The sequence below is a fragment of the Apis mellifera genome, linkage group LG5 (genome assembly GCF_003254395.2).
Source record: "Apis mellifera strain DH4 linkage group LG5, Amel_HAv3.1, whole genome shotgun sequence".
NCBI lineage: Eukaryota > Metazoa > Arthropoda > Insecta > Hymenoptera > Apidae > Apis > Apis mellifera.
The window spans coordinates 11,209,292-11,232,264 of NC_037642.1; the positions used below are offsets into that span (position 1 = coordinate 11,209,292).

General features: G+C 31.1%; 1 protein-coding gene across 3 annotated transcripts; it reads right to left on the reverse strand.

Annotated features, from left to right (window-relative positions):
* Positions 1-20: 20 nt before the first annotated feature.
* Positions 21-22,602, reverse strand: LOC411115 (baculoviral IAP repeat-containing protein 6). 3 transcript variants are annotated; one of them, XM_026440827.1, is made up of 51 exons: positions 22,322-22,602; positions 21,366-21,685; positions 21,036-21,280; positions 20,606-20,945; positions 19,038-20,535; positions 18,795-18,969; positions 18,449-18,667; positions 17,937-18,360; positions 17,725-17,848; positions 17,488-17,638; positions 17,156-17,380; positions 16,823-17,077; positions 16,461-16,734; positions 16,204-16,365; positions 15,563-15,871; positions 14,367-14,663; positions 14,040-14,254; positions 13,740-13,896; positions 13,456-13,647; positions 13,162-13,376; positions 12,808-13,061; positions 12,493-12,665; positions 12,228-12,418; positions 12,011-12,155; positions 11,579-11,735; positions 11,122-11,494; positions 10,923-11,046; positions 10,657-10,821; positions 10,323-10,486; positions 9,998-10,235; positions 9,626-9,926; positions 9,372-9,547; positions 9,081-9,282; positions 8,773-9,000; positions 8,176-8,700; positions 7,821-8,091; positions 7,468-7,727; positions 7,093-7,375; positions 6,619-7,004; positions 6,385-6,528; positions 6,137-6,314; positions 5,909-6,054; positions 5,599-5,841; positions 5,308-5,526; positions 5,009-5,230; positions 3,608-4,939; positions 3,306-3,526; positions 2,999-3,238; positions 2,745-2,933; positions 2,533-2,667; positions 21-2,437 (listed from the first exon to the last, which is right to left on the reverse strand). In XM_026440827.1, exons 1-51 carry the CDS (start codon positions 22,506-22,508, stop codon positions 2,150-2,152), a joined length of 14,157 nt encoding a protein of 4,718 aa, XP_026296612.1. In that variant the 5' UTR covers positions 22,509-22,602; the 3' UTR covers positions 21-2,149. The 3 variants fall into 3 exon arrangements, with proteins under 3 accessions (XP_026296612.1, XP_026296611.1, XP_026296613.1); XM_026440826.1 differs by having other exon boundaries at positions 5,009-5,233; XM_026440828.1 differs by lacking the exon at positions 15,563-15,871 and having other exon boundaries at positions 5,009-5,233; positions 22,322-22,601.
* Positions 22,603-22,973: the final 371 nt, after the last annotated feature.

Consider the following 22,973-nt stretch of genomic DNA (forward strand, 5'->3'; position numbering starts at 1 on the left):
ACGAGTCAAGTCACTAGAAATGGCGTGATAATAATCGTTTATTATAAATAACTATTAACACATTCTCCTGTCACGTACATCATCTTATCTTGTTTCGTTTCGTTCATTGCTTAGGAATCCATGCAATAGTATACGTTACATTGGAGCATTTTATTCAGTTTACTTCGGAATTACAAACATTTACTTGTAATGCGATATAATTATTCGTGTGACGATTATTTACAGAAAGAACGATCATCGGATACTGGTGATGCAATTCGACCAGTAATTTTACAACTAACCGTAATTATTATTCGCTGATAAGAGAACGGGGACAATACTAATACGAGAGCAGGAATCCAATCCAAGCGTGGCCCCGTTAAAAAATTTCGGGACACGTCTCTTTGGGATTGCTGCCCCTTCGAATAATGCCATCGTCAGTTTTTCGTTTAATTATATCAAATGCAAACGGGTATTTCGGGTATTTTGGGAATACCCGAATGTCCAGTAGTTTCTTCCTCTTTTATCTATCAAGGATTTCGTAGTACCATCCTTTCTTCGTTTCGTTTCGTTTCGTTTTTTTTTTCTTTTTTTCGCTTTCGATCGATTCGATTCATGTTTGGAAAAAGAAAGAAGAGAAGAGAAGAGAAGAGAAAAGGAAAGGAAATGACAGGGAGAGAAGAAAGAAAAAAAGAGATGCTTGGAAGAGGAGAAATATCGTCACTCGAATGCAAATTCTCGAATTCTCTTTTAAAAGTGAAGGCTACTTCGATAGAAAAAATCTCGCCCTTTTCCGATTCGAAATTCGTGGGAAAAAAGGAGTTCGATGTTGAAAAATATGCGTTCACTTTTAAGCCGAACTATACGTCGTACTATTATTTCCCGTAAAAAATACAATGCGGACCGATAATCGATACAGGCACGATAAATATTAAATCACACTGCGCACACATATCAAGTGCTAACTGCATCATGCATTATGGAGCAATTTTCTGCACTGTTTTTCTACTCAATAAATCGAGAGCAATGCGATACTGAGCTAAACGGCTGAGACGATTTGATCGGTGGAAAGGGGAGGGAGGGGGGATGGTGATGCGTCATAAGTGTCAACGAGAAACGAAACTTTAAACGTTTGCAACGGAAAAGCGATAACTTGGCTCGCGCAAAATTACAGTGTATAAGGGTACGTCCTATTCGAATGACTTGTTTTAATATATATATATATATACGTATATATATATATATATCTCATATGTATGTGTATATATATATATATATATATATATACATATCTCACGTAGCCGTTCTTTCATAATGTTCGCGTCGTTGTTTTTTTTTAATTATTTATTATTTGTTTCGCCTAATATTATATCGAGCATCGCCTCGTCTGTTGGAACACAAAGGTTCGTTTAAAGTCAGTCGCATTGCTATTGGGGGAGGGGGAAGGAAGAGAAGGATAAGGGAATTACCGGCTACATAAACGAGGAACACGTATAATAAATATCGAATAACAGAGTTGTTACTTATGATAATACGAAGTAGTAGAATGCAGCGTACATATAATATAGCAGTTGCCACAGAGAGTTTACCTACTACGTACGAGTTATTCACATTCACACCGAATTTTTTAACCATTGACTACTTCTTTCTTTCTTTCTTTCTTTTTTCTCTTTTTTTTTCTTTTTCTTTTTCTTTTTTTTTCTTCTTCATCCTCGTCCCTTTCACTCCACGTCCACATTCACTCTTCGTATCTCTCCATTTTTTCCTTATCCCTTTACACGATTCACTCCGTTCAACCTCTCTCGCTCGTTCTTTCTTTCTTTTCCTTTTAACCAAATTATCTCTCGTTCATACCACATACCACATACATGCACGCATACGTTTATCCTCTTCGTTTCTCGGATTATCCTCATTACTTTTTTTTTCTTTTTTTTTTCTTTTTTTTTTTCATCGATATCGTCATCGTGTTCATTTCGAAAAGATACACAAGTAATCTTTCATCATTCATTCTAACCATCCGTCAATCAACTGAAATTTTCATTTCACGTACTACAGGATTTCCTCTCATTTCCGGTCAGTCCGTATTTTTTTTTTTTTTTTTGTTGTCCGTCATAACACAAACAATATAGACTTTTCAAAATGTCCAACAATGTCTATTAACATTCTTTAGCTATTCACACACTTTTGAAACCATCTTCTCCATCTCAACGTCTGTGTCGATGTCGTGGTGTACATGATTACTGGCACTTGCATTGCTCATCGAGCCATGAGAGTTATTAATCGGCGTGGAAATCGTGCCAGTTGGGGGAACCGTCGATGCTGGTGGCGTGTTTGGGGTGCCAGGGGTGCCGGACAATTCGATCGGTGAGCCTGGTGATGCGAGCGGTTCGACCAAATCCTCCAACCCTTCAGGAGTTGGCAATTTGCTCAATTCTTCCCTCAACAAACTATAATGTCTCTGAAAAAGAAATATTATGATATAAATTTTGAAAAGATTCGATCAAACGTGTAAATTATATATAATAATGATAGGATGTAAATCTTATTAATTACTCTTAAAGCTAATGCGTTCAGAGAGAGTGTACGGCCAAATCTTCTATCCGATCCGTGTAATTCCATATCTCTTATCCATCTTTCTAATTGTGCAACAATTTCATGTCTCTTTATCCAAAAGTGAGTATGTATGACCTATAATACATCAAAAGCAAATGTAAATTCAATATTTCAATATAAATATAAACAATATTAAATGTAATATTTATTACCTCTTTGAAACAAGGACATGGGTTGCGAATTTGATCAAGCATCGCCCATTTAGCAGTAGCTTGACAAATGTTCGCGTTATACTCTTGACTAGATTGAGCTCCGCTCGTTGTACCTCGCGACCGTTCGTATCCTGGTTCGTTGAAATAAGGCTCTGATACTAAGATCAGCGATTGTATCGATACTAAGACCTGTTTTTCAACGTTAAAATTTTTTTAATCGACAGGTTTTTCAAACTTCATCAAATGTTATTTACCTGAAGGAAACTACTAGTGTGTGCATTCCATTTTTCTTCAGGGCGGCCATGCCAAGTATTTAATACGCTCAAGCAGACTTTCCCGTCGTTGTACAGATTTGGATTAAATCGCACGGTGTGACGACCAGTAGTTTCTAGATTAATTAACATCGGGCTATTAGGATAGTCCGGAGGAAAATACACGTCAAATTCGAAGCATCCGTTTGCGTATGGTGTCTCCGCTGGCCCTGTTATCAATACCTGAAAAATATTTCAAAATGTACAAAATCGATCAACTATTTTCGTTATTATTCATTTGTTAAATTACCTTCATCACGTCTAATCTATCAGCGTCGCATCTGACGAAAACGCTACTGCTATAAGACAAGGGCAACGCTGTGGAAAGCGTGACGGCTTCCTGCGCCAATCTCTTGACTCTAGTAGGATGACTTCTTTCTCCAGCTGCCCTCATAGTGGATTCAAAGTGATATGAGACGGCAAACTTATACCCACCAGCTTCTGGATTTTCGGTAATCATTTCATACGTATCTGCAATTACATATAAAATAATATAATAATCGTGTACGTGTGTATCGAGTGATAAAAAAAAATATATCGTTATTTCCTTACCAAATTGTAAATTTTTCATAACTTCTATGTATCGTTGTTCGATAGAGCGTAGAGGTAATTCCGGGGCCGTGGGGCTAGGGCCAGGTAACTCTTCTTCGATTCCTGACAATCTAGAAGTAGCATTTTGCACTATGGTGGCGCTTTCCTGAATATCTGGAATCAACGTTGCTAAACCCTCGTCCTGTTCAGTATCATCGGGATACTTAAATAGCGTTTTCGATTTGTTAGTCCTAGTACGATTAATCTTGTGAACGTACGTGTCCACGCAAACTCTCATACTAGATAGGAGCGATACGACGGATGGCTCGCTAGACTTCCCCCTGGGTAACAAGAGCGGAACTAATTGATTGGAAAGGGCCATGGCTCTGAGCAATTGGAGTACAGCGCGATACAAAGGAATGTGCCTCGCCATGTCTAACACCGAATCGTTTCTCAAATACGAAGACAAGGCTGGGAGTAAACACGATCTTGCCAACAGGTCGGGGAAAGACGGTGGCAATTCTCTCTGCGTTTGTCCACCTGAACCGATGTAACTCGCCAAAACTTGCAATAATACTGTGACGTGCTCCTCCTCGGATCTCTGCCGCATCAACGCCTGCTCGACATTCCACGATTGTTGAGTGGAGCCTGTCCCAAATCCCGTCCCCTTCGCCCAATACAAATGCGAATTATCGTCACTTCGACCTGCCTCCCCTTGGCTCCCTGTTATCTTTTGCTCCGTGTTGTCGTTCTGATTTGTCTGATGGGTGAACACCGCCAAACAGTTCAACAATAAAAGCATGGCACCCACTTCGATAGTCGTTTTGCGCAAAAGTAGACCGTCATCGGTGGTCGCCGGTGTGGCGTCGAGTAATTGTTTCAAAACTTGGAATGGCAATGTTGGCAGCAAAGCGGCCAACGGGGATGTTAAAACGTCGCCGCCTTCGCCGTCGTCCGAAACGCCTAGAGCAAGGCGTAGCAAACACTGGGCTCTCTTCCGATCTCTCAGCAATACTTCTGCGTAGCCCGGAAGCCTGAGGAACAATCCGAAAGCGGCAAGAGAGTGGGGAGGGACGTAAGCGGCTGGCGAAGACGCGCACGGGGAAGAATTATTCCCGCTTTCCTCTATAATTTCAATTGCGTAGTCGCTAATTCCTAATTTCACCCATTCTTCGTGGCTAAATGTTTCCTCTGGTGAGGGTGACGGGACGGGTGGTGGTCTAGAATCTGGATACACCAGCGGCAAATATCGCGCCAATACCGCTAAACCACCACCGGCACTAAAAACGCCTAATGAACTTTCTATACTTCTATAATTTAATAACTCGCTGTCGTTTTGCTTCGATACATCCTCTGAAAGGTAAAAAATAAAATGTTTATAAATGTTATGATATTTTAAATTGGAATATCGAGACAGAATACCTTTCGAGTCTTTGTTACGTTGGCGCAATATAAGATGCAAACAAGGTTCTGATAAAGATATTCCACTATCTTCGGCTATAGCTAACAATTGGGCAATGGTCAATTGCGGTGGCAAAGGAGTATTTGGACGCGATGAATGTATCAAATATTGTTGATTGGTAGAATTGGTAGAATTTTGTTGAACATTATTAGTCGATGTTTTGCTTGTACTTGCTGCTCCATCTACTAACATTTAAATTTTAAATAAATAAATTTTATTGTATTTGCATCCCATACATATAATATAATGTATAACTTGCCAGAATTCCCACGTGATTTTCTTATAATAGGACCACGAGCTTGCGACCTGTTAGATGCCTCTTTAGCTCTTTTGTCTTTCGCTGTATTTCCAGCAGCTACGCTAAGAGTATCTACTATAAAGGCCATACCAGATTCCCAAAGTTCTCTAGAACGATTATTGTTCGTTCCAGTTTCATTACTTTTATATGTATTTGGCAACAATAGAAAAAGCCAAGTACCTTTTAAAAATATTTTTAGATTTTAATTACAAATTTGTATTGTGTTATTATTAATGGAAGAAAAAAATTTACCAGAGACTTGTTGTAATATATCTGCAACAGTTGATTGAGTAGACATATACAATAATTGATGATAATGACCAAGTGGATGAGCTGGATGTGGTGGCATGGACAACATACTATAATTGACTGCTGTATTTGAAACTTTCATAGGTGCATCGGAAGTTACGGATACTAGTACTTTTTCACCTTCCAATAATAATTGCAAAATTAATCGCCTCGTGAAACCCGAAATTCCATGAAGATAGCGTATATCTGTTCAATAAATATTTTATATAATACATGGAATGAAAATAATATGAAATAAAATAAATCGTCCTACTTGAAGTCGTTCGTTGTTGAGAAATGACATCCGTTAATAATTCGGCTAATAACTTTTGATTTTCGAGATGACACCAACAACATCTAGATAAAAATTTAATCATTGCACTTTCTAATGATGCATATGAAACACTTGTTTTGGAACATCTGTAAAGTACAAAAAGATTTCTATCATCCGTTCTATGTATAAATATATAATCAATCAAGCAAATCATTCATATAAAATTACCTCAAAGAGGATAAAGATGGATTTTCTACAGGTCGATTACTAAGAAGAGAAAGAAGGGGTAACCAAAATCCATACCCTTCTTTTCCAAGCCAATCACGCATTTTACCTTCCGAGCATACAAGTGTTAAAAATTCTAATACTATCGCTATACTTTCTGGCTCTGTCATGCATAATCCACCTAAAAATAATTATTATAATTTTGTTTACAAAGATTATAAAAATCACAATTTTTTTAAAAATACAGTTACCATAATAATTATTTGTATCCATGGAAATTTCACTTGCTTTATCATTATCCGTTAAACCCTCTAAAGTGTTATTCTGACAACTATCCATTGAGGACATCCTACTTTGAGGTTGTTCTTGTCGTGTCTTTTCCAAATTACAAAAATCTATTGTAAAAATTTATCTTTTAGACAATCATACTATCCTATATACATATTATTTTAATAAAATAACTATTTCATAAGAAAATATCTTACCAGTTATTAACATTGTCAACGAAGCAGGAAGTCCAGAATCAATTAACTGTTCTATACCTGACGGAGATCGAGCGGCTGCAGCTACAGTAAGCAACTGTCCTTCTGTTAAATTTAATCGCTTACATTCTGATAATACATAACGATAATACCATTCTTCGCCGGTAAATTCGCTTTTTCTATCATCCGTTTGTCCTTCTCTTTCCTTGCGATCATCAGATATAGATGCAGAATGATCTGTAGCCTTATTGGGCACCAAAATTCGTACTCTTTGGAGAAGAACGGGAAACAATGTAGGTCTTACATAACAAAATGCGCACAGAGCAGAATCAATCGCTTGTTTTAAAGCAGAACTCGTTCCCAAAATCAAAGTCCATTGATATAAAGCACTATTTTTAAATAATATAATTTATATTAAAGATATGTATCAAAATTTTGTCAAATAAAAAAAATTAATATATGCAAAATATGACTTACTTAAAAAGTTCATCTGTCAATAAAGCTTGTAAATCATAATTAAGATTTTGTTGTTGATGAGCTTCCCATATAATGGAAGATACGCAATGAATATATACAGCAGGTGGATTAATAGCATTAGGACTATTACTGGGTCGAGAAATTCCATTTACTGCCGATGCATGAAGCCACGAAAGCACCGCTGTCATACGAGCTTCTGTACAAGAATCTTGAATTGAACATAATTGCTGAAGTAATTCTACGACCAATTGAACGGTCGATGTTTCTTGAGTAGTTACAGCACCTGTAATCAAAAATTAATTTCACTTTTCTATGAATTCGAAAAAATTTATTTCAAAAAAAAGGAAAAAAATTGATTTTTAAGAAAAGCGATACCTTGAAAGAAAAAGGTAGACCTGTTGTTAAGTAAAAGACCAATGAGTCGAAGTCCAAGCTCTTGAGAATGTAAGCCTAATTGCAAAAGTACCCTTTCCAAATTGGGAGTAAAAAGAGATGGTGCTGGGAGTAACAGAAGATTACAACATGCCTCAACTAATCCTTCAACTGAAGCTGCAGAATTAAGCACTTTAACAGCAAGATTGCTGTTTAACGTGCTTACGGATAGGCATTGATGCAATAATCGCAACCAACCCAAGCTAGACATATATGTTACAAAAATTGTATTTCGACATATAAAACCATAAATTTTTTTCCATAAATAGAACCAAAATCTATATCAAAAGAATTACCTTGTCTTAGTAAGTTGTTCTTCGTCTATTGTATCATGATTCGTTTTTATTTCACCGAATGCTGTAGTACCTAATAATCTAATCTGACTTAAACTTATACTTCTCGAATCGCGTGGTTTATATAATCGTACAAGTACAGATGTTGCCACCTCTGGTTGTGACAGAGTGATACGTATAAATGTCAAGCCTGCTGTAGGCATTGGTGGACAAACAGGTGTTAAAGGACTATTACTTTCTCTTGAAACTTCTATAGCTACAGCCGATGGACATGCTAAAAATAGCAATATATTATAAGTTATTAAAATATAATATATTATTCTTATATTATTACTGATAATACATTTATATATCTTACTAGCTAAAGATGTAAGATGTGGTTGCAATTCTACTTTTCTTAATAATATAGCACAAGGTAAAGTAATCGCAAGATCAACCCAAGCTTCATCAGGATAACAATGATATAACCACGCGGCTGTCCTTGCCCGTTTATGTGGTGTAGAATTTTGTATAAGAACATCTGCTGGTTGTGCGGCAGGATTAAACCAAGATATTATACCCAAAGGAGCAAAGTTTAATAATCCATCTTCATAAGTCTCAAGTGTATTTATAGATTTCTTGCTACTTGAAGAAGATACTGGTAGTACGTTTGGAACATTTGAAAGGTGTTCCATTACCAACGCAATCACACCAGGAGAAACAGAATTAGCATTTCCATTATTACTTGATTTTACTAAATTTTCACAAAGTACTTTTACTCCACCCATTGCTGTAAACATTGCCAGTGATACTTCATTATCTAAAACTCTTAAGATGTACCAAAGAAGAGGCTCGGATAATTGCATAATACCCAATTGTCGATTTAATTCTCTTTGTTCACATGCTATAAAATAATATAATAAATATAAAAATATGTTATTTAAAAATTAAAATTTGTGAAAATAAAAATACTTACAGGATGAAAGATATTGGTAAAGTGGATTAAGAACTAAACTACGATTGCTTGCTTTTTTAGTAAGAGTAGTCAAAAGTTGGAATGTAGCATCTGGTATCGAAGCAGGATCACCAAGTTCAGTAGCTGTTCCTGCACCAGCACTCTCGCCTAGGAGCATAGCTAAAGATGAACCTGTACTATGACCTAAAGCTCCTAACAATCGCATCATGGTAGGTTCATGTTGCAAAACTGAAAATTATAATATTTCAATAGTAAAAATATTTCATTGAAATAAGATTGCTGTATTTCTATATGTATATTCTACATACCAGTATCTGCAACACATCGCATACGAGGTTTATTAGATGCACATTGTTGTAAGCGAGACGAAGATTGTTGCTCTGCAACTTTACTTTCATCCGTTTGTGAAATATTTACTTTCATTTGAGTATCATTAATATCGGTATTTGTATCGAAATTTGTTTCAGAAAAATCTATTCTGATCGAACCATCAGAGCGACACGCACAAGTCTATAAATATAAAAGATTGAAATATATTTTTAAAATATAGATTTTTAAAATATCTACTTCGAATATATAAAATATTATAAATAGTATACCTCTGGCAAAGGTGTTTGAATAAGTCGACATACTAATTTAATAAGTGCTACGACTAAAGTATCCCATGAAGTGGGATAATCTTGTCTGGTATGCCCACCGAATACACAAGCGAATAAACTCCCGAATCCACTAGATGAATTTGTTAAATCGCCAGTTCCACCACATTGAGCTCCAACTATCAAATAATAAACATAGACAAAGAAAATTCATAATTCAATTGTATAATAATTATAATTCTAATTCATGAAATTACCTTCAGAACCTCTAACATATGTAGAAACTAATACTCCGACGCATTCTGTTATACTCATTGCAGTTCCTAAATCTGTATTAGCAAAATTTAAATTCGTTAATGATGTTATAAGTTTATATTGTGCGTCTAAAGGCCCTCTTCTTGCAGAAAGTGCACCACCAGGTTGTACAAGTTGATATATCACCCATAATAAAAGTTCTTTTAATGCATTTCCTAAAGAACTATCAGGCATAATTACATCACATCTCATTTTTAATCTAACTAGAAAATATTGTAGTGCTTGACAAACAGTAGGACCAGCCTAAAAACATATTGAAATATAAAATTACAGAACATTGTAAACTTAATAGTTAAAAAAATTAATAAAAATACCATTATATATTGTTTATCCATAGCATTAACATTTAATCCACTTCCAGAAAGTAAACGTAAAAGCATAGGACCCATATTACGTTCTTTTACAATGCATCCGGCCATACCACCCAGAAGACCATCTAACGGTTGACGACTATTTGCAGCCTCTGCAGGATTTGTCTGTAATGGTTGATTACTTGCCAAAGTTAAACATCGAAGAGCAAGACACCAAGCACGTAAAGAAACACCCGGATGCCTGTAAATTGATCTTATTATTATTTAAACCATCAGTTGGAAAGTTATTCTGATAAAAGAAAAATATAAAAAAACATTTTATATTTACCAACATAATGCAGATATAAGATTTGAAATAGCTGTTGAACTCAACGGTATAACAGGTGAAAGTGAAGGATCAAATTGATTTAAACAATTAGATTGTTCTGAAGAAGCATCTAAATTTAAAGTTAACCAAAGCTGAAGAATAAGTTCCAAATTTGTTCCCGCGCTCTGTTGTAAAATTATATGTAAAATTATATATAAATTATATGTATGTATATATGTATGTGTGTGTACATATATATGTATATACATATTATTATTATTAATCTTTTTTTAAATCATTAGAAATTATATAAATATTTATTATTGTTTGATTGATATTACTTATTGATATTTACCTGTAAATATAATTCTGTAAATATTTTGTCAAAACATCTTGTTAACATTAATAAACTCGAAGAAGTTGTATCAGGTGAATTCCAAACATCTTGACTTCTCTCATTCCAATTAGATTCTGTTTTTGGCGTTGATTGTTGAGAACATCGATTTGATTCTGATGGAACCTTTCATATAAAAAGAATAAGAATAAATTTTTATATTGATTCAAAAATTCATTTTATCTAATTGAGAGTAATAAACACAAAAATAAAAATCATCAACTCACATGTATTGTAGTACTTATACTATAAGGTAAATTATACATGCTGAACATGGATAATATTCTTAATGATAATTCTATTCCCATTTCTACTCCATATTCTAATCTTGCATCCATTGCCAAAGAAATTCTATAAAAATTTATAAATAATTTAATTCTTATATAAATTATACATGTATTATATTTATATGTATATGTTACTTACCCAGATATGTCTACATTTTTAGGTAATGGATGTCCTTTCTTTAAGGTATTTCTACCACGTTCTAAAATATCATCTAAGAAATCTTCAAGTTCACTATCATCAGACTCCAAAAGAGAAGGTAAAAATCCATTAGACTTTGATGTTGAAGCAGTTGCAGATAACACCATTATACTACTATCTTGAGTATCTTCTTCTCCTTCACCTTCAGCAAATCCTTCATCATTACCAAGTGGAACAGCAGTATTACTTGTTTCAGCAGCACTTGCACTATATTCTTCTTCTGGCGTTCGACCTTTCTCCGTTACGAGAGGTATAAAATTCACTACAGAAGGGCCCTCAGCAGTAAAACATGTTTTTGGAGTTAATTTTCCGCCTATAATTATAACGAATAATTAATAAAAATTCAAAGAAAATATATATAAATAATATTACAATCAACAATATGCGAATCTCATACCTTCTAATAAATCCTGCAAAAGGCACGAAACTGCATGTGAAGACCAGGCCGCATCAGAAGTACCCGCCAATCTGACTAATTTTAGGAGCTGTTCTTCACTCATAAGTTCACACAAGCTAATTGCAGGACGTGTAGAAATCACTAGCCTAGCGACTACCTATATGGCACATGTTACAACAATTCAAGAAATTACCTCATAAAGCATAAAGCTTATTATTTATTAAAAATCGTCAAATATCTACAAGCTAATAATATTTTAATCATAAATTTTAATAATAAGCATAAATAAATCGTAAATTATAATACTTGTTGCAAATAAGATATGTACTAATTTTAAATTTTATATTTTGTTCAAACATAAATAATAACAGAAGAAAATGAAATAAAAATCAATAAATACATATAACATAATCATAAATCAAATTTACTTACTTTGCAAGCTAATAGGAACATATCCACATTAGCAGAATTATACAAAATAAGAGCAATAAGTCCACGTGCCACAGGCAGAACATGCTGATGTGATAAGTTAGATATATATTCAACATCCAAATCTGTTGCTTCTGATTTGCTAGAACTTATATGACATAATTAAATTGTCATAAAATGTTAAAAATTAATTGTTGTGATATAAATTTTTATCACAAACCTCGTATTTGCTTGTGATTGCGAACTGCGCGAACTGTGTTGTGTATCACTTTTACGAATACCAAGAATATCTTTGAAGTGCTTGGCAGAATTTTGTTTTAATGTTTTTTTAAAAAACTGCTCATGCGATTTCAATGTCGCTTTCATTTTACTGCATAATGAAGCAGTATGTGATGATAAATTAGTCCATCCCTTCAAAATTTATGTAATTTATTTATTTTTATATTTCATTTATTATAAGAATAAAATGAATATATTTTTCATACCTGTGATGATGTATGAAATGCTTTTTTTGCTTGCTCTAATTCTTGAAGTTGTTGCTTATGATGTAATTTCTGTAATTTTTTACGATAACTACAAGCTGGAGAACGATTAGCGTTACCATATTTCCTTTGCATTGCAGATTCCCCTTGAATAAATTCCCAACGAGATAATAAACCTTTCAAAGGAATTTTTACAATAATCAAAATTTAAAATATTATTACAAAATTAATATTTTATATTAAAATTATTAAATACATAAAATATATACAATATATAGCTTATTTATTATATAAATTATAATATATATATATATATACCTTGTTCTCTATTTTTTTCATTATTTTCTTCCAAACAAGTAGATGGAATTGCTATAGTATCCAAACATACTGATAAAAAAAGTAGTACCCAGCCTATAAGTGTTATATCTAAGTGATTTATATCGGATGCTTGAGGATTTGATAATGGTGCTAATAATTTGCCTAACGTGCGCACCATGGCGTCTATTACGGAAGATCTATTAACTCCAGCAATCAATGATTTACGTCCAAGAAGGGTCAGTAAAATAAATACTCTAAAAATTAAAAAAGAAATATTCGTTTTAATGAACAATATTTTCTAATTTTATTAAAGAATTAAAAATTATATCGTATATCATATATCGTATATCATACCTATCTTGTGGAAATATGTGCGTAGACGATGAAGAATAAAGATTAACTAAAACATTAGATAAAAAATTACCCCACCAAGGTTGATGACCAGCCATACGCGTTAAAAGAGCGACAGCCTGTAACTGTAAACGCGGAGCTGGTGTAACAACACAAATCGAATGAAAAAATTTTTCACAAACAGTTGGTGTAAAAACATCACATATTGATAATGGTATCTAAAAAAAGAAAAAAACAGATATAAAAATCTAAATAATTATAATAAAAATTGTAATAAATAAAAATTAATAAACATACGCTAGGTATTGGACCAATTTCATATACTGCAAATAAGAGAATATCGAGTAAAGTTTCTCCTAAAGCTCGCAATTTATCAGTAGGTGCATTAGTTAAAGACATTGTAGGTATAGTTTGAGAACCTTTCCATGATTCCAATCGTCTCCATACACCACGTACAACATTTAATTGATGTTGAAACATTATACATTCCTATAATATAAACATATATTTTTTATATATAATTATTACATATAATTATTACATATAAAATTATATTTTATATTTTATATTATTTAACTTACTTGATAAGTAGATAATATTTTTGCAGATGGTTGTTCTTTATTTTCATTAGGTATTTTACTAAAAGAAAGATAATGTTGCATATGCATAACATTAGTAGTTTCTGAACACAACAGTGGATCCAGTAGGCTTTTTAATTTTTCAGTAGCTAGGCTAAATCTATGACATAAATTAATAATTAATTACCAATTAAAAATAAATTAATAAAAATATTAAAAAATATTAAAATATAAATATATATTAAATATACATTAAATATAGTAAATAAAATTTATATTTCCAAATAAATATATTATAAATACCTGCACTGTACATCTTCTGCAAGAGCTGACAAAATATTACATTGTGTATCAATAGTAGCTTGTATATTAGAATCAAAAGTGTTGTCACAAGTTGATAAACTACTATTTAATTCCGCATAATCTTCTCCAGGTAAAACCATCATGTGTCCATAAAAAATTCCTAACGGAATTTTACACATAGTAGGAGACATTCCATAGCGACCTATGATTATAATCTAAAAATAACAATTTTTTTATTATCATGCAAATAAATAAATAAATATAATTAAATAAAATAAATAAATTTTATTATGATTTATTATAATAAAGAAATATTATTATAAATACCTTTAAATATCTACAAACTGGTGGTGGTTGAAGATCACATACAACTAAAGATCTATTTCCAATATCACCAGCAACAATAAGTCGTGTACCGTCAATTTCTTCTTTTTTTGTCCATATATCTATAGATAATGATGCTAAATCACTGCAGCAAGGAATAATCAAATCCGTAAGCAATACAGGTGATCCAAAATCGAGGATAACAAAACGACGTGCACCGGAATGCATTCTATCAACTACCAATGCTTGCTGAGGTGGCCAACACAATAATCTTGCCCATGGAAATGTAACTTCTTTTCGCTGTAATATTAAATAGCATATATAAATCTTCTAATAGTACATATTTTAGTAATTATTAAACATCTATTTCATTTCTATTTTGTTATGTAATAAATTATAGTCATTCAAACAAATACATGAAGATGCATAAATTATTTTATTCTACAATACATTAAGATTAAATATTTCTAAGAATTAGAAATTTGAGTAATCAGTTCTTTTTCTATTAATCATATGTTGAATATAGTTCATCATATATTGAATATAGTTCATTTATATTTCAATAATAATTTCAAAGCAGGAATAATTTTTCTATAAATTCTTATAATATAAGTATTAATATATTTTAAAAACTGTTACCCAAAATTTCATAATAAAATTTTATTAAAAAATGTAACTATACACCATATTTATATGTATATATAAAATATTAGAAGCATTATATATAAGAATAAAATCTACATATTCCATTTACATAATTAAATCTATTGATGTGAAATAAAATTGAGAAAACGATTATACTTGCAAAATTAAATCATGGAAGTAGATCTAGGCAATTTCATATTATTAAAATTTGTTCGTGCGTTGAATTCAAAATAAATCATTCGATATAAAATCTATGTAACTAGATGTTTTAATTACATTTAAATTTTATAAATTTCGTAGATAATTTAAATGGTAAGATGTACAATGAGAAAATAATATCAATGTAATATTAATTTTGAATATATGGTATCCTAAAGCTGTCATGCAATTTGCAATTTATGTATTTAGCTTTGTGCAAAATCAATGAAATTACATAAACTCAGTTATAAAAACAGCATATTAATAAAGCTTTTAAAAATTTATAATAATGACAAGAAATTATCAAATTGAGAAACAGAAAGAAAAAAGTGCAATTTCTCATCTATATAATCTACCTTTTTAGAATTGCTGTCTTCAATTTTGTTTTGTACAGTAGTATTGATATTTTGTACGGACGACTTTTCTTTTGTTACAGTAGAACTTAATATACGTGAAGTAGGCATATCATTTTGTGTATTATGCCATGTTTGATTGTTGATAGGCATATCATTAGCTTCATCACAGTCTGATTGATCATCAGGTGTGAATATCAGTTGTGGAGCTGGCTTCTTTAACATTCTTCCTGTACATAGACTAAGTAGATCGCTTAACATAGGTGTTGGCTTAGCCTGAATATCTGCTCCTAGCGATCCAGCATCCAAGTTCTATAATGTACAATGATTTCTATTTGGATTATATTTCCTCTACTTGAAAAAACATCTATACCATTTACGTTTTTACATTCAACGCTAAATAATTGTAATAATTTCAACTGTTCTAATTAAAAAACGGAAATTGTTGAACTGCCTGTTCTATTTTACCATGATGTTTTATTGTTTGTTTTACCAATATGATATTATAATGATATTATAACGTTTACATCAAATTTACAATAATAGCATGCTCCATGAAATCGTTAGATTTAAAGTATAGAAAAAGGAAAACAGAAAGGATTTAGGAACTATTTGTAAAAAAAAAAAGTTTTAGAATAACTTACATAAGTATGATGAATGGTTTTGATGTCAGGTACGCCATTGTTGTTAGTAGCTGTACTATCATAAAGGGGAGCTCCAATATTATTTGTATTCATACATGGATCAATCTTTTCCATTTTGGTACCATCAGAAGCAGCAAGACAAGTAAAATGAAGGGGTTCAACCTAAATGTTTTCAATTTTTGTCCATTTTTATAATATTCAAAATTTTTTTTTATTTTCCTATATTTATTTTGTTACGATTTCATAATATTAATTACCTCTAAAAGTCCCTTCATATTGTGATTAGCACATAAAGCTTTCAACTTGCTAGACACCACAAGTTCACTAGTTGGATGTGTAGGCAGTGTAAGTAGGTCCCTCAAATCAATAGCATCCTGAGAATACATAGAACTTGATGAAGCAGTTGACGGTCCTGTCTGTTCATTAGCTACTGCTGATACATATGTAGGTGGTATTGGACTGTATTTAGGAGGCATCGGCGATTCCAAGTCGAATAATTCGGTCTCAAATGGAGAATTATATAGACCAAATCTATAAAAAAATTTAAAATTCTTTTTTTTATTAATGTTATATTAATAATTTATATTAAGATAAATTATAATCATAAATTGAATTATACCTTGTTGCTAGTAATAAATGATATGGATTTACACGATTTGATATTTCAGCAGCTATTTGTTGTATTAAAGAAATACATTGTTGAGCAATACTGTGATTTCTATCTCGTAACAAAGTTCTATTAATTAATAATTGTAACCAACGCAGTGAACCAGCCCATTCAACTTCTACTATCGAAGGTAATAATGTTACTAAAACAGATACTAAAGCTTCATCGAAAGATTGAGGTGGAGGATCTTCCAAATTGTAAAAACCACTGAAAATAATTTATAATATTATAAAATAAATTATATTTCATATCACTTAATCAAATATTATTGTATTATTAACTTACATATTACAAAGCATAATTAATTTTATACACTTGTGCGCTATACTTCGACCAGCATGCAAAAGACAAGTTCTTAATAAATTAGATAGTCGTGCTTGTACTAAACGAATTGTTTCCAATTGAAAAGCTTTTATTTCAGTATTATTTTGATAGTTACGCAACCTCGTTAATCTAATAGAGGCTATCCACACAAGAATATCTAATGCAAGTGATTGTACAATGGGAGACCTATAATATTTAAATGTATATAATATGCTTATATATGTTTTGCATAACAAATATGATATAATAATATTATAATTTAATAATTTTCCATTTTTATAAAATATTCTTACTTTTCAAGTGTCTCCAAACAAGCTACACTTAATAAATTTTCAAAACAATTTTTAGATTCTAACATAGCGCATCGTTGCGCTCTTTCATTTGGTATATTAGTAGGATATACCGTTCGAACGGTAATTGATACCTCATAAATACAATCACAACCTTAAATAAGTATTGAAAAAAAAAATGAATTAAATATATGAAATATAAATTATTTATAATAATATAGAATTTAAAATCGTATTTACCGATGTAACCATCTAATTTCTTACTACTTGCACCTTCTACGAATCGACGTACTTCAACTATTCTTAATTTTTTCGATGTAGGAGGTTTGTTGTCTGATGAATTTGTTTTTGATTTTGTTGTTGTCTAAAAATAAAAAAGTAATATTATATAATATATATCATATATATATTATATTTAACTATTTCGAAATATATTTTGACTAAATACTCACGTTATCTTTTGTAGGATCAATTAGAGCCTTAATATGAACAAGAAGCGTTCTGGCTTTAGATCGAAATAATTTTGGACTAGTTAATGTAACACAACCAGCACGCCAAGATAAATCTAAACTACGATGTAAATCAATCGGTCCACATAAAATTTCCGTATTATGTTGCCTTTGAAATTCTTCTGTGACCACAGGATTTTCTCCCTTTTGCTCATTACTTATATTAAAATCTATTCTTTCATCAACAGGAGTTAACAAAGGCTCATGATGACCAATTCTTTTGATATTTTGCTTTAGTAAAGTAATTTGAATCGAAGGTAATTCTTGACAAACTGAATGCAAACTATATCGTACATCTACATGACCAATATGTCCTGCTGCACTTCGAGGAAGAGTTAATTCAAATATATGTTCATCCCAAGTATTTCTATATTTTATAAAAGAAATAAACTTTTATAAATCAAGCAGAATGAAATATATATAAAATTATATTTCTTAAAAATATTCATACATACCGTTCATTATGTAAACGCCATGTTCTTGTATGATGCTGACCTTCTGATTGATGAAAATGTTGGGGATGACGACGTTGTCTTTGAGCTTGCATCATTTCATTCCAACAAGGAGGAACAGTAGCACCATATGCAGGAGAATGATGATCAAATCGTGTCAATTCATATAAAGCACATAAATCCGAATGTGAAAAACTTAATTTGTGCGCAATTAACTGATCTCTACAAAAATGTATATATTAAATATATTAAGTTATAGTAAATATAAGTTTTAAAATATTATTTCAAATTTTTTATTTATTTATTTTATTTATTTATTTTATTATTTTAATTTCATTTTTAATCTTACTGAAAATTAGATGATGTTGATGTGCTAGGAATTATAGTTTTATTACTATTTTCTTCATTTGTCATCATATTAATATCCTCAATATCTTCCTTATCTTCTATAGAATCTTCTTCATTTGTAGTAATAAAAAAATGAAGTGCACCATCACTTGTACATGCACACAATCTTTCTAAACCTGAAAAAAAACAAATTGTGCAAATATGAGAACTATTAATAAAAATATAAATAAATATCAAAACTTACTATTACAATAGGCTGCAGAAACAAACTTTTTTCCTTCTATTCTTGCCTCAGTAATAGTTTTCAATGTATTTAAATTTAATACTCTGATAACACCATCTCTGCATATTAGAGCTACTTGTCCTACAGGTTCTGATACATTTGAATTAGTAGTAGAACTTGTACTAAAATTTTCACCAGATAATGTAAATTTATTTTTCTCTTGAAGAGGTAAAAACACATGTTCAACAGGAGCTTCATCTGCAGATAATTCTCGTTTTGCTACTGGTTCAGAAAATATCTTTACTACTTGTCCCGAAAAATCCAAAGCATATACAAGTAGTATGGTATTCATATTATTTATATCATCATGTATTTTACCATTTATTAGTCTATCAGATTGTGTATCATTATGGTCCCAATACACATAACCTTTCTGTGGGAAAAATTCACTATCTTCATCAATATCCATCTGATTATTATTTGAAATTAATGAATCTGTGTTATCAGTTATAGGACACATAGCAACATATAAATGTCTTCCATCTTTAGATGATTCAATATGTGTAATTTTAACAAAATCAGGAGCTTCAATAGATAAAGTTTTTACAACAATTGGTTCAGTCTTTGTTATTTTCATGATATCCAAACTTTTTTTATTGGCTGTTGTTAAATCAGATGTTGATGCAAAATGTTCTGGACCATTAATAGGATTAAAATTGGCATCAAATGAACTTGATGTTGGTGGTACTGTGATACCAATTGGATTTGAATAAATACCATTGGAAGATGATGCAGTAAGGGCAGATGTTGGAAAAATACCATCAAAATGTGGACCAACTACATCAGAATCTACATCTTCTATTACTGGAACTTCATAAAAAAATTTACCAACCAAGAATTCTTGATATAAATTTTCTTGACGTTCTCCATTTGAGCTAGCACTAGTGCCTGTTCCAGATAATGTCTTTTTAGCCTTAGACTCCTTAGTATTATCTTCTTTAATTTGTTGTGTTGTTGCAGTTTTGTGGTGAAAATCATAAAATACTAAATAGTGCAATCTTGATGGTGTGTATTTATCACCTGCTACTTTCATTATATCTAAAGTATCACTGGCAGCACTATTTACACTGTTCATTGCACGAACAAGAGATGATGATGAAGCTAAATCTGTTGAAGCAGCCCACACATTTTCTAAAGTCCTTAATTGCGATGGATTACTAACTGTCACAGTAACAGCACACACTACACATGGCCTGATTTTAGAGTCCGATGTCTCTACAGGTAAAAGCGTAGAACCAGATGTTTTTGTTTCACTGTTTTGAGATTTGGGAGATCCTACTATAGACAATGCTGTGACCTGTACTTTATGAGAACCTGGATGCTTATAATCAGAAAGAGGATCTGTTTCGGAATTAAGTGTCCTTAAATATGATGACAAATTTCTTGTGGAACCAAATTGAATAGAGTCCTTATTATTTATTTCTTGATCTATAGGAGCTACATAAAATGATACCTCCCTCTGTGAGAAATACATGATGTGAAAATATTTTTATGAAAAATATTAATTAAAATATATTAATATATATTACCTTTAATTGATTTGTTACATTCCAGACATTAATGAAACCACTGCTAGAAGCTGTAGCTACAAGACCACTGACATTTGTAGTGCTAATCACATCTACAGTATCACCAACCTCGCGTGCAGGAGCAGTAGCAAGGATGACAGACAAAGGAACATTTTGCGTATATTCTCCTTTAACAAATGGACATGCTGGAGAATGGCGTTCATGTTCTGACCAAGGTTCATCTGTTGGTTCCCAACAAACTAAACAAACATTGCATGTAAAGCACATTATTCTATCATCACCTGTTGCATTTGGTTGATGATAGAAACCAGCCTGAGCCATTTGATCTGGTAAAGCCCACCTAAAAAGTAACATATATATTATTTATATATATATTCCAATAAAAAATAAAAAATTACTCCAATAAAAAATAAAAAATTAAATATTATACTTGTAATTCATGTGTGGCCATTTTGAAAATGTATCTCGGCGGGTGGCTTCACTAAACATTAATGCTTTATCAGCAGGATCTCCTTCTAATGGCAGACCTGGCAATAGGCCATTTAGTCGTTCATTAATGGCAGAAGCAATTGGCAATGCTGGAATATATCGGCTTAATCTTTTCAATTCTGTTACTAATCCTGAGCACACAAGTTTCAAAGAACTATGTGGTAATTCCAAACATACCGTATTCCACTATAATGAAAATAAATTATTATCACATAAATATTAAATCATTTAATAACTTAAAATTAAATTTATAATTAAAATTTATATTTACCTTTTGAGCTTTAATTCCCTTTTTTTGATTTGCTTCTATTACAAAAGTTTTACTTATTAATTCTTCCTTTACTTCCTGCACATGATCTATACCTGGTAACTCTACACATCGTAGACACTGATATAACAAAGTAGCTTCAGAAAACAATAATTCTAATTTTATAATATCTTCACTTCTTGAAACAGGTGTTTGTAAAAGTGTGTCTAAAAAGAGTACTCCATTATAATCACTGCGTACTCCAATTCCTCTTCCATCTGTATATAATATTTTATCTACACCATTTGATAAATATGTCCCTTGAAGTTTTCCATTTAATTTTCCTAAAATACATTATTGTATAATCATTACTGTATAATCATACATTAATTTATTAAATTATAAATTAAGCAAATATAATTTATTTTTTTTAAATATAAATTCATTTTAAAAATATGAAAATAATATAAATGAAATAATAATTATGAATAATAATAAAAATGAAATAACAAAAATATAAAAACATTTATATACCATTAAAAAATAAATAATAATAATTATCTTATAAAATTTACATTTTTAAAAATTATTATTACATAAAAATCAGTATAATCATAAAAATCAATAATTCTTATAAAAAATACTCTTAATAACAAATAATAAAATTAATTTTTCAAGAACAACATAATTGAAAATTAAACAACGATAAAATCATCAAATGATTGTAAAAATTTGATAACATATTAAAAAATAACAAATCAATCATGAAAATCATTTAATAACAAAAATTGATTACTTTATTAAAGTGATTAGAATTAGAAAAACTTTAGTCACGCCTGACGTTTTGTACGTGTATACGACCTTGACCATGAGGTACGATTAAACATTACAAATAAATTATCTATAGGATTTATAATAAAATGACTTGTTATCAATATTAAATACTTCTTTATTAAGAGTAAATGAATAAAAATGCTTACCAGATAAAGAACTTTTTTGCAAAATTACTCCTGAGTTGACATCAAATACATATACTTGCGCACTGCCAGTGGTAATTAGTAACACATTTAGATTAGCATGATAGATTATACTTTTACATTCAATATCCACATTTAAGTAACCGTCTTCCTTTAATAACCATGGATCATCATCAGCCATTTTGCTCATATAGATTACAATTCTCAAAAAATTTGCCTAATGCGCGAACATCACAAAAAACATGGCGTACTTATCACCGCCATCTTTGAATAGAACGTCAGCAAATCGCTATGAAGTTGGTTAATAACTGCCAAACGATTAATACATTAACGATATATCGATATCATATCTTTCGATTATCGATTTCGATTTCGATAAAAGTTACATCTTCGAACAACATTAAAATACATATAAATACATTTAGAAAATATAGACGTTAGAATATAATAATAATAATAATAATTAATAATAGAATAAAATTAATAAATAGTGTTTCATATTGTTTGAATTATGCATTATTCATTTGTTTAATTATTAAGCAAATATAAAACATTAATTATTATGCATATTTTCTAATTTCTATGATTTACTTCCATAATAATCATTTAAAAGATTATTAATAAGTGATTAATGACAAAATTTTATCAGTGGGAA

Excerpts from the sequence above, each read along its gene's own strand:
- LOC411115 (XM_026440826.1), bottom strand. The coding sequence starts at position 22,508 with ATGAGCAAAATGGCTGATGATGATCCATGGTTATTAAAGGAAGACGGT. Across the intron at positions 11,495-11,578 it reads TTTGCAGGATTTATTAGAAG|GCGGAAAATTAACTCCAAAA; the intron begins GTATGAGATTCG and ends TTATAATTATAG. Across the intron at positions 5,842-5,908 it reads TCAACAACGAACGACTTCAA|ATATACGCTATCTTCATGGA; the intron begins GTAGGACGATTT and ends TTTATTGAACAG.